The following is a 12427-nucleotide window of genomic DNA, read 5'->3' as shown; positions in this document are numbered from 1 at the left end:
CAAACAGAATTTGAGGATATTAAACTTTTAGCTATCACTTCAACAATCACTTGTTAAAATGGAATAACATATGTGCCCTTCTAGATTACAAATGTGACAATAATGTATATGTTATTTTAAAGGAAAATATAGGAAAACATAACAGAACACCATCTGCACCACAATTTAGGTCTTGACATTTCCTCAGTAGACTAATAACCGTGATTTAGAGTTCTGTGGTTTCAATATTTTGGATACTGACAGAACAACATTAGTAGAATTACTACTAATATTATTAGTACAAGTAGTGTTTGAATATTTCCTCCAGGCTACACAAGCTTTATTGAGAGAAGCTGCTGCTCCCCCCTTCCCCTCCACAAAACCTATTTAACCATCTACAGAGCAGAATCTGGATTTAACAAAGAGAAAAATAATCCTCCAGCGTGGAACTGAAACCACGACAAGCACAGGGAAAGGAAAACAGAAAAATGTATGTGGGTGTGCACATGGCAAGGAATAAGTGAAAGACCACACAGAATCATCCTGCAGCCATTCAATTATTCAATTTTGGAGGAAAAGAAGGAAAAAAAGAGGGCAGATCACAGTGAGTGAAAGGCTCATCCTCATCTGAGATTGATTAGGCGAGACAGAGACAGGATCCTTGCACCGCAAAAGCCAACAGAAAGGGAAGGAAGCGAGAGGAGAGGAGAGGACTAATAATACAGTATATAAGTGTTTTTTTACTGCAATGTCCTATGACTCTGCATTTTACAGCCACTGCAAACCGTTTCAATCAATGGCTCTGTTCATGTAAAGAACAAGGGTGCAGCGCACACACTGGTCCCATAAATGGTCAATCATTCAGTGGAAATCTTTCATGTAAGACCTACGAGCCGCTTCGACCCTTTTTGGACACGCGGTGAAATACGATCCTCAAAAGTTCAAGAGCTAGGGTCACCTGTTAAGATCTTCACACAACATGTGATACAATATGTATTATTATTCCATTAAATATCATTTGAAGGTTAAGTGTAAACGAGCATCAAATCCAAACATCTCAAGTGTTTGGGGCTGTTTTTTGAAGTCACAGTGTCTACATTTTCAGTCAAAGCACTTTGCAAAATTGTAATTACAGAAAATCACATGTATTTTTCGGAGCAGTTGAAGGAGAGATTTATTCAGATAGAATAAATGTCCTCTGAGGAATGGCTTTGACTCAGTTTCTGGCAAACTTGATGACAATTTTAGGCCAAGCAACCACAGCTCCTAGACATAATTCCCATATAAGCTCAGCCCATTTCTCTCCGCCATAATGACAGCGAGCTAAAATAACTGCAATGATCTCACCTCTGAAAAATGACTGAAACTGATACTGCTGTGCTTAAATGTCATCAGAGGCAATATTAATCTCTCCCCTAGTGGTGAATGCTAATTTCATATGAGATTAATTTGATAAACAAGGTTTTAACAAATTCAGCTATTGTTTACAACTTGTGTGGACTAATTCATCAAGGTCATGATCAATGATAAGAGTGCAAAGAAATATTAGACGTGGAAAAGAGGTAAGCGCTAAATAACAGGGGGTTATAGACATCCGTGCCTCATTAAAGTTCTCTTTCTGTAACGGAATCCAACACTGTGTGACAAAAAATGGTTATGTAGTTGCAACCCAGTGGAGAATTGCAATCTCAGCATGTGTACCAAAAGAACTGTGGCCTGTTTCCAGGAACTGAAATACAGTAGCATCTAGTTGTGCTTTAAAGTAATCCGTCACTTTCTTTTGTACCTGCAGTTTTCACAAAAAATAGAAAATTGGATGTGGGGGAGAAGTGAAAAAGGACGTGTACTGTACACTGTTGCAGGTCACGTCCTGTTGACGATGTATACAAATGAATGCTGTGATAATGAGAGTATTGTTAAATAACTGTCATTAAACTAATTATGGTGGAAGTCAACAAACACATGAGGGTGGTGTTAACATCAACCACGTGTACAGCAGCTTCAAGAAACTTTGTTTCACAGTTTGAATGCACCAAAGTCCTCCATGATGTTATCAGATTATCACAACAGAAGGGGGTTCATTTTATATTTTGTCTAGAGATCATCATTACTTTGCCCCACGGAGTGGGAGTAAAGTATTGTTTTTGGTGGCTGTGTCTGTCTGTCTGTCTGTCTGTCTGTGCTTCCACACTTGCTTGCAATATGAGCAACAGAGGCCTACAGAGGCTTGTTAGAATGTGTTAGAATTCTAGGGGCGAAGTCTGCCATCTCGGATGGCCTTGTTTTAATTGAAATTTAATTCAATTGAATTTCAACTTTAAATGTTGATTTTAAATTTAGTCAACAGGCAGTTTTCCTTTTTTCAAAGGGAAGATTAGCTTGACAAGTTTCCTAAAAACATATTGAAAGAGGATAAAGGGGAGCTAATAATATCTATATTTGGCCTGCAAACCTTAAAGCTCATGTGAGTTTCATGAATGACTTGTCAGACAGGTGGAAAAGGACCCACAGGCCTCCACTAATGCTCTGTTGACCATAGCGACATAGTTGGGGAATAGCTCCTACTAATAAGAGCCTATGAGACAAATGGACACTTTACAGAGACAGACAATTGAGCCGAAACTCTGACGCAAACGGGGGAAAAAAGAAAAAAAACTGAACCAGAGGTGAAGGACTGACCAGTTTGTTCTCCTGCAAGTAGAGTCTCTGTAATTTAGAGCATCCTCTGGCCAAGGCCACCATGCCTTCATCTGTGATACTGTAGCACTGTCCCAGATGGATGTCCTTCAGCTCACTGCAGTGCTCTCCCAGCTACACACAGAAAGGACAAATTAGTGTATGTGGTATTAAATAGTGGAAATCCTCCAGTCGTTCTTTGGACATTAAAATAACATATGGCCAATGTATGACAGACAAGCACACAAAATACCTTTTTCAGTGCATCGTCTGTTAGTTTGTCCTGGTTGCCCACATGCACCTTCACCAGCAGAGGGCAGTGTGTGGCCAAAGCTGACAGGGACATGTCACCCAGCTGTTTGCAGCGGTATGCCGTGTACTTCTGCAGGCCTGGACAGTGAGACGCCAGGGACGACACACCGTGGTCATGGACCCCTCTGCAGTCTGAAATGTTAATCTCTGTCACATTCTGCCTCCGAGAAGCTATTTTCACCAGCAAATCATCATTCACCTGGAGACAGAGATAATAAAGAGTGATGAAACTCAGTGGAAACCATAAAGGTTAAATATAATGCATAGGCATAGATTTTATCCCAGAAGCAGTCAAGCTTTTGGTTGGCAAGACACTAAAACTTCCCCTGTTCCAAGCCTGAGCCAAATAAATAAACTGTCTAAAATTTCAAAAAAAAAAAAAGAAAAGAGAAAATATAATAGTGTGCTACTCTACTGAATAAGCCATAATACTTTAAGACAACAGATAATGTGCTTACTTGCTGGAGGCCACTGAGGTCAATCTGCTTCCAGAACTGGAAATCCAAGCAGAGGTCCCTCCAGTACTTACAAACCAGTGAGGCACACAAACAACGCTCCTTAACTGTCAAGTGGGAGAGCACCTGGGAGGATGTGAAAGATCACACGGCCATTTAACAATCATTTTCATTTGTTTCAAACATCCAAAACACTTTGAAATGCTGACAAACTTACCTTTAGAAGGATGGATGAAGGCAGGTGGTTGATACTTAAGTGATCAGCAGCGTCAGAACTTCTCGTCTGGCAGTCTTCGTAATGATGCAGGCAGCAGGGTGACGAATCTGAACTGTGGAGTAAATCTGCACCTAACCCACAGCAGCCATCAGCAGGTGAAGAGGATGAGGAGGAGGCAGAGGAGGAGGAGGCAGAGGAAGAGGAGGGAAGCGGACAGATGGGGAGATGGCAGTGGCCAGTTTCAGGATTAGAGGAGGTCTCTCCTCCGCCTCCTCCCACTCCTCCATTCTCCAGCCCTCCGTCAGGGGCAGTGAAGGCACAGCGCGGCTGCTTACAGGGGGTGCACCTCTGCACCTCAGAGCACTTCCTCTTACACACCTGCATCCAGATAAACACACACATTAGTCAGGTGCAATCAGACTCCTTTTAGGCAAGTCAAAGCAAATTCAATGATTCACGATTCCACAAAAACACAGCAGTAACCTTGGCTTTGGATCCTCAAGGAACATTAAATAAAACAAGGGCTACAGAGTGTGAAGCTTTTAAATTGTGTCTGCTGGAATTACAACTTCAATTTCAAGGCCAGGGTTTTAGAAATAATTCCATAAATATTTCCCTCCATACTATTACACCTGAAAGTATATATCACAAGACCATTCACCTATAGCGACAGTGTGTCCCATTTTGAAGTAGATTGCGTAATTGCAGTTGGTTGCTTGTTGTAGAAAGTACTTCAACCAAGAAACAGAACATTTTTTAACAGTATTTCTTTTCTTGGACTGACTATGTAGGAGACATTGAATATACTATCCATATATGTATGTTTCTTTAGGTCATTTTAAAAATTGAAGTACAAATTATTTGGTTTTAGAATCAGCTTTTTGTGTATTTAACCCTTTACAAAGGCTACCGTCTTGTGCCACCACATTTGTAATGTACTGTTGTGAAGTAGAAGCTGACTATGCAAAATGAAGAAATAAAAGGCTCGATTTGAGACTTGAGAAACAAAAGGATGAGCAGAGGAGTCATTTGTTTGCAATTGTCTTAATGTCAGATGTGACTCATTTTTATATAGTGGGTGTTTAAGGTTATTTGCTGAAGTTGTGAATTCTAGAGATCATTCTAAATGCAGGAATGTAAATTATAAAAAAAAAACTAATATTCAGATTCAGTTTTAATGATTTCTTTGTTATATGGAGCAAAGAAACCAGAACATATTCACATTTAAGAAGCTGAAAAATCAGTTAAGCGATTGTCAAAATAGTTGACGATTCATTTAGTAATTGATTTATAATTGATTAATCAAGTAGTTGTTTCAGCCCTTATCAACATTAACCAATAGCTACTTAAACAAACTGATGATGGTTATTTATTCACCAGCTATAACATTTATAAGTGTACAGTCGGTACAGCACCACGCCCCTACCATCTCACTGTAGTCACTGGTGCAGCCAGGCACAGGCACAGGTATAGGTATGGTCACTGACACCCCGGCTGTTCGAAACAGTGCTGGTGGTGGGATCAGTTTGGCAGGAACAGCTGATAGCAGGTTCCTCCCTTGGCCCTCCCAGATAGAGAGTTCACTTGGTGACAACAGAAACTTGGAGCAGTCCTCAGGAGATGTGAGTGTTGCGTATCGCTCGGCAAGCTTCGAGGCAGCTACTGCTCCAATGCCAACTCCACCCACACCTGGAACACTGATTCCGGTGATGCTGTTGTGACAGCACCCACTGCCGTTGACACCGACCTCTAAATGGTTGTCGTCGTCGAGACTGCTGCTGTTGCTGTGAACGATAAAGCACAGCATACAAGGGCCCTGCAGAAAGCAGTTCCTCTTCTTCTTCTTTCTGTGATGCAACTTGTGTGTCCTTTTCTTCAGGCGGTAACCATTTTTCGAGAGAAGATGGCCCATATAGATGATTCACGGAAACTCTACAGCAACAAAAGGTAATGCATTAGTAAAGTTATACTTGTTCTCAGGACCTAAAGCTAAAGACGTGCAGGGTTGGATATAAGTGTTTGTGAGACAATGATGTCAATGTAACACCGAAAGCTTTGGTATTGAAAGGAACTATAAAAAATACAATATCCTGTTTATCAAACCAAGCCAAACTTCAAAAACTAGACAGAGTGTAACAAAAGCAACCACACAACAACTCTGCCAATGGGAAAAACAAAAAAACACTTTTGCTAAGTTATCTTAGGTAAGTGAATGATTTGCTGTGGGCCCTCAGACTTCCCACTTGACCTGCTGCCCTTTGAGCGTGAATCGTGCCGCTTTGATGTTCTCATAAAGTCTTTTGCAAACAGACTATATGTGCTGAAATAATGCATGTGTTTTAGTTTGTAGTACTTTCACTAAATGCATCTTTATTTTAAGAATATGGTGAAACCAATATCAAAAGGCCTTTTGTCTAAATGCAAACATTTGGCCTCTCCTCAATACTGAACGATGACCATGACGCAGACGTGCCATGGTCCCCAGCTCCTCTACATGCCCTGAGCCTACCAGCTGTGCTTGCAACATATGAATGGGTATGATGATGATGCGTGAATGACTAAACTATAGTGTAAAGCATATGGAGAGGCCAACATGACTAGAGAATAGCTAAAAAAATACAGGGCATTTTTTAAAAACCAATGTTATCTCTGTGGCACCTGCGGGTGTGCGGACCCTAACATGCCTAGTTAGTAATCCAGCCTGTTTTCTGTTGTACATTTATGTTGGAGTATGTGGGCACGCCATGACCAAGAAGAAAGGAATCGGGCCCCTGAGCAAGGCACCTAATCCCCCATTGCTGGGTACAGATAAGTGCTGTCCACTGCTCCTACGCCTGGCTTGTGTAAATAAATTCCTAAAAAACCTACAGCGCAGGCAGACATCAAAGCAATTATTACTGTTTGTCCAAACTGCCCAGTGTGTAATATTGTATATTATGACTACAATATATTTAGCATGATATAAATCCTAATTCTCTTAACTGAGGCATATGAAAGGTCACACTTATTCATACATTGCTATTCACCATCAAGGAAACAGCACAAACGCATTGTTTGGTTGCTGCTGAATGAAAACAAAGATGTAAACAGTGAACAGGTGGTCCTTTGATGAGAATACTCACACATACACACACTCTCACTCTCTCTCTCTCTCTCACACACACACACACACACACAAAGCAGACCAAACGTGACATGGCGACAGGTTTGTGTTTCCCACATTTAAACCCCTGATGAAGGAAAAAGCGAGACACGGTTCCGCTGCTAACCCGGGTCAGCTCTCTGACAGGCTAGCTTTCTCCATCACTAGATGCTAAGTTAGCTGTAGCTCCAACATAAAACATCTCCTCACCACTTCGCACGGTGCTCCCACACTCCTGACGGCGCTCGCATAATACTGCTAAGCTGCACGGTCGGAATGAGCGTTAAGTTCCAGGGACACGGGACACAAGAAATGCTGCTAATGGAGACAAACGAAGCGGTGGTTCTGCAGCTGCTGCTGCTCAATTCTGGACGACAACACTTCCGCACCAGGAGAGCAGAGGGACGGAAGCCGAAGAGGGCGATTCGTAATTCGTAGGAGGAACTGAAGGGACCTGCAGCTGTAGATGAAGCCTAAAATAAATGTAAAAGATGTTCCAAAATCTGTTTTTCAAAGCAATGCTAGGGTACTACAATGTTTTAATGTAATCTGCTCCTAGTCTCTCTCCTCTGTCTCTATAATTTGCCTCCCTCTTTTCCCTGTCTCTCCCTCTCCTCTGTCCCCCATTTTTCCTTTCACCCCAACTGGCAGAGGCAGATGCTGCACATTTTAGATTTCTTTGTGTTAAAAGGGAGTTTTTTCTCTCCACTGATGCCTAGTGTTTGTTCATTGTGTGAATTGTTGGGTTTCTCTTCTCACTGTAATATTGCAAATACTGTGTCTTGAGATAGTGTATGTTGTGATTTGGTGCTATACAAATACAATTTAATTTAACTGAATAATTATGGTAAATAATCAGTTGTACCTGAAATATCGACAAGAAACACATTAAAACAAAATTTTATTCAATGTTTATGTTTGATATGAGTTAAAATGCAATTTAAAGTGTGTATAAAAGTTTATATGTTGTCTCTATACGGACTATGAATCACATTATCCAGTTATTTTAATCCGACTAAGACTAACTTGATTTTAATCAGTGTTTGCATGACATGAAGAAAACTGAATTATTGTCTTAGTCCGACTGAAATCGGCTTTTAACATGCATGTTAACACACTGACTAATCAACATGAGTCATGTCCTAGACTGACCTGCGAGTGGCAGTAATGAGCCCTCACCAAAAAAACGCTGATTGTATTTTTATGTGGGCTCGGGTGTACAGGTGATGCGGGTGGGGAGAGATGGGGAAGGGCCCCAGTTAGCTTCTTTGCCTGGGGCCCGGCCCCCAAAGTCTGCACATTGATGTACTTCACCCGATGTGGAAGTTTGTTTTAATAAATCAGGTGCTTTCAAAGTCTTTCTGGGTGTTTGTAATTAAAGGGAAATACGTGTCTCAAATGGCACTTTTCCACTACACAGTTCCAGCATGATTCGACTCTATTTGCTGTTGTTTTTTGCTTTTCTATTAGGGATAGTATCTGATACCTGGCCTTGGGGAACTGTTAGCCCATTAGTTCAGCTGCTTTGAAACCAGGTTTGCAAACTACATGTGACAGACAGAAACTGCACTTTTCCACTAGCACGACTCAACTTGGCGCGGCACGGTTATTTTGCTTTTCCATTAGCGATAGTACTTGGTACCTGGTACTTTTTCTAGTACCTGCTCAGGCAAGGTTCCAAGACACCATACATGACGTTGTCAGACTGCCGTCCACTGATTGGTCAGAGGGCCGTCACAGGACGAGGCCCTCTGAATATCCTGAAACATGGATTAATATCTAACATTTAGCAAGGAAATCTTATCATTTAAGGTCTGGTGTATTTAGTGACAGCACTGCTGAAAGCCTGCGATTTCAGTTCAGTGACTGTGTCAGACGGAGTCTGTGCTTCGTCATGTTTCCTCCATGACGAAGCACAGACTCACAGTACAGTACTGAACAAATCTTTTTAATTGACTGATTCTAATGATTCAGTACATCGAAAACAACCGCTTTACACATCACTAGTCACTAGTTTGTGTGTGTGTGTGTGTGTGTGTGTGTGTCGCATATAAAACAATGTCACTGCAGTTTCATGTAGCCATGTCCATGTTGAGCAGGTACTATATTGTAATGGAAAACCAACCAAACTGTATAGAGTTGAGGCAAGGCAGTACTATGAAATGGAGAAGCTCCAACACAGGCATTCATCTCATATTATGTTATTATGATATCTGATTCCAGATGTGAAAGAGAGGCAGATTTTTTTTTTTTCACTCCTGCATGGCTTAGATTTGGTTATATTGCCATTTAAAAATGATAATTGTGAAAATGAGAGTTAAATTATTACAAAACAGTGCATTTCGATGTAACATTTACTGTTAACGAAAGGTCTGAAGGGACCATTGTCCCGCAGAAATCTCCACATTATCAAATCGGGCCCTTATTTAAAAAAAAGTTTGGACTGCCCTGCTCCAGACCGGCCCCCTCTTTCACCAAGCTCAACTCATTGGACTCTGGGTCATTTGAGTTTGTCGCCCCTGCTCTAAGGTCTTGGTACAGTTGGCAGGTTGTTAGTAAGTAAGTAAGTACACACACTCTCTCTCCCTCTCTCTCTGACACACACACACACACACACACATAAGCAGAATATGGGCGTGAATCTGCAGCTACTGTGTAACTGCAGCTCCTACAGTCTGTCTGACTCTGAACGACAACTCCCAAAATAGTGCGCGAGCCCAGGAAGCCTCGGGGAAAAAAATGGCTGAAGTAGTTTCACCAATAACAAGACAAGTGACTAAAGGAGACGAGGACACTCGGTCGCCTCCTGTCGTTGTTCGTCTTCAGGACGTGGAAGAGAGTTTGATTTACGATCGGCACGGAGTCTCTTTTCCTTTCAAGAGGTTATATCAGGACAGGAAATCGATCATCATTTTCGTGCGGGTAGGGGCAACACTTTGTTTTTGGCTTCACTTTACTCTGGTAGTAAGAGCCTCAAAAGGCTTTTCTTTTGAAGGCAAGGTAAGCAACAGACAGGTGAGAGTTTCATTGCAGGACAGATGCTCCACACACACACACACACACTCACTCACACACACACACCCACTGACACACACACACACACACACACACACTCACACCAACTTCCCATGGAAAAGGAAGAATGAAGAGATCATGTCTGTAGGTGAAGACATAAATCTAAACATTCTTTCGATGACAGTTTATGATGAAGTAATACAGTATAGCTCACACTACTAAAGCCTTCTGACAAACTCTCTGTCCCTGTAGAGTTTCTTGTGCTACAGCTGCAAGGAATATGTGGATGATTTGGGCAAAATACCCATAGAGACCCTGGAGGTAAGAACTGTGTACCATTTATATTAAAGAAAAACAATACGTAGCACAGTTGAAGATCCTGGCATGAAAATCCGATTCGATTTGTGACGTGTCAGTTTAAATTACAGTTGAATAATTGTCTGTGTTTGTTGTTGCAGGATGCTGACATTAGACTGATTGTGATTGGTCAGTGTGCCTATCATCATATTGAGGTAGAGTACAATCCATACACATGATATCAGTGTTCCACAGAGTCAGTTTGCAGTATTTGTGTAGATTTAAAACTTGAAATGTTGCCATTTGTCAGATTTCTTTTGCAGTTCTTAAAAGACAAACACTAACTAAGTAATTACACACATTTGAACACACGTGTACTTGTCGATGAGATGTAATAAATATCTTTCTTTCTCTCTGTCATTCAGCCATTCTGCGCACTGACCGGCTATCCTCATGAAATGTATGTTGACCCGCAGAGGTGCATATATGAAAAACTTGGGATGAAGACGGAGGAGAGGTTTACAGACTGTGGTAATGTGGCAACAGTGTGTGAGGCACAATAGAAGAAGTCAGCTTGTTCCCGTACATGAAGAATTCCACAATGCATGTGGTTTTTTTGTGTGTGTGCACAGCAAAACGCAGTCCTCATGTGAAGTCTAGTGTGTTTGTGGGCCAAATGAGGAGTATATGGAGGGCCATGACGAGCCCCATATTCGACTTTCAGGGTGACTTGCATCAGCAAGGCGGCGCCGTTATTGCGGGACCAGGTGAGCTTTTGTTTACTGTCAAAACCAACAATGTACCTTGTGGAAACAAGCGGTCACGAGTCAGAGCACTACACGACACTCTTTGAGCGATTGTCTGAGCAAACAGAAATGTACAGTATATCTGTACAGTATACAATTTGTGGCATAGGTAACACTTAACACTTCTTTGCATCTTTGTAATTCACTGGCTGTTCTCTGACAGGCAGAAGTAGTCGCACTAGAACACAAACTTAACACACAAGGCATCATTAGAGCAGCAGCTCCCATGTCCCAGTGAGCGTCAAAAGATATTCTCTATGACGTTCAGAGCAATACTGCGTCATTGCGTGATAGAGTATATTCTTATGATATAATAGATGTAATAAGGGGTATAATGTATTAAACTGAGACTGAAGTTAAGTGTCCTATATTGATTTTTCCCTTGTGTCCTCAGCTGAGGGCATGCGTCCTTGATGTCACACTTCTTCTCAGGATGATCGGACGATGAACTATCGCTTCTCTCTCACTCACCCTTTTTTTTCTTCTCCTAGGCTCTCAAGTTCATTTCTCCCATTTCGACATGAACCGCTTGGACCACATGCCCATCACCTGGCTTCTGCAGCTCGCAGGAGTGCAGCAGACGCTGGACTTCAGCGACAAGCCAAAGATCATCCACGTATAACCCGCTGGTCACCTTTCTTCACATATGTTGCTTGTTTACTTACATCAACACAACACACTGACAAGTTGCCGGCATGTCTTAAATGTTATTTATTTATTTAAACTTTGATCGACCAAGAATTGATGCCTTTTGTTAAGAGGAATCGGGCCAGAAAGACACTGTAAGATATTTGTCACTAAATTAGAATTGTCATATTGTAAATAACATAACAAAACAAAACCTGGAAGATAGGACTCTGATTGGAGATGCCTGCAGGTGTGATCGCGTGTGGAAGAGGGGTTTGCATGCACTACCATTGTCAAGTTTGAAACATTCCCCTTTCCTTGTGCAGAATGCAATATGTGCTTTGTAATCATGTTGAGATTTTTTTTAATTTATTTTTGATATTGATGAAAACATAAAAAAAAACAATTGGTATTTATTACAATGTTAACTAATAACATAGGACGTGTTTAATGTGCTTAAAGCTGCAGGACTTTGAATCGCTTCTAACAGTAGCGATGATGAAGTCCTTGTGTTTACTTTATGGGATGTCATATTTTCTTTGTGGGGGGGGGGGGGGGGGGGGGGGTTGTTATTGGTAGGGGATTTCATCTGCTATTGATCTTTTAACCCTTTCATTCCAATGGGGAATTTATTCACATTTTTACTGGAACTGCTTACAAATGTAAGACTGTAAAAAATATTTTCTTTAAAACCAGACACGTAATAAAATGTAACATTGCATTATCTTGGCTGTATTCACATGTATTTCTGTGGATTTGTGCATGATCTATAGAGATCTATGGGACTAGACACATGACCTATCAGCAGCTGCTGCTATTGAACAGGGAAGGGTAGGCACTGGACATCAAATCCTGATACGTCACATGCAGGGGATTCAGAAAAACCTGCCCCGGCTCATCG

At 41.4% G+C, this 12427-nt stretch overlaps 2 protein-coding genes across 2 annotated transcripts in view; one reads left to right on the top strand and one right to left on the bottom strand.

The window, feature by feature from the left end:
• Positions 1-7191, bottom strand: part of fbxl17 (F-box and leucine-rich repeat protein 17) — a 207843-nt gene extending 200652 nt beyond the window's left edge. Inside the window, exons 1-6 of the mRNA XM_058636046.1 lie at positions 6992-7191; positions 5066-5571; positions 3640-4017; positions 3426-3548; positions 2909-3166; positions 2659-2790 (exon numbers count right to left, since the gene is read on the bottom strand). Of these exons, the coding sequence (XP_058492029.1) occupies positions 2659-2790; positions 2909-3166; positions 3426-3548; positions 3640-4017; positions 5066-5551 (1377 nt within the window). The 5' untranslated portion in view covers positions 5552-5571; positions 6992-7191. The remainder of the gene's footprint in view (positions 1-2658; positions 2791-2908; positions 3167-3425; positions 3549-3639; positions 4018-5065; positions 5572-6991) is intronic.
• A 2126-nt stretch (positions 7192-9317) lies between these two features.
• Positions 9318-12050, top strand: prxl2c (peroxiredoxin like 2C). Its single transcript, XM_058635615.1, has 6 exons — positions 9318-9703; positions 10049-10117; positions 10255-10308; positions 10519-10624; positions 10726-10860; positions 11391-12050. The coding sequence occupies exons 1-6, from the start codon at positions 9521-9523 to the stop codon at positions 11519-11521; spliced, it is 678 nt and encodes a 225-aa protein (XP_058491598.1). The 5' UTR covers positions 9318-9520; the 3' UTR covers positions 11522-12050.
• Positions 12051-12427: the final 377 nt, after the last annotated feature.

This window comes from Solea solea, chromosome 8, assembly GCF_958295425.1.
Source record: "Solea solea chromosome 8, fSolSol10.1, whole genome shotgun sequence".
Lineage (NCBI taxonomy): Eukaryota > Metazoa > Chordata > Actinopteri > Pleuronectiformes > Soleidae > Solea > Solea solea.
The sequence above is the reverse complement of the archived record's forward strand: the minus strand, read 5'-3'. Positions and strand labels throughout refer to the sequence as shown.

Excerpts from the sequence above, each read along its gene's own strand:
- prxl2c (XM_058635615.1), top strand. The coding sequence starts at position 9,521 with ATGGCTGAAGTAGTTTCACCAATAACAAGACAAGTGACTAAAGGAGAC. Across the intron at positions 9,704-10,048 it reads CGATCATCATTTTCGTGCGG|AGTTTCTTGTGCTACAGCTG; the intron begins GTAGGGGCAACA and ends CTGTCCCTGTAG. Across the intron at positions 10,118-10,254 it reads TACCCATAGAGACCCTGGAG|GATGCTGACATTAGACTGAT; the intron begins GTAAGAACTGTG and ends TTGTTGTTGCAG.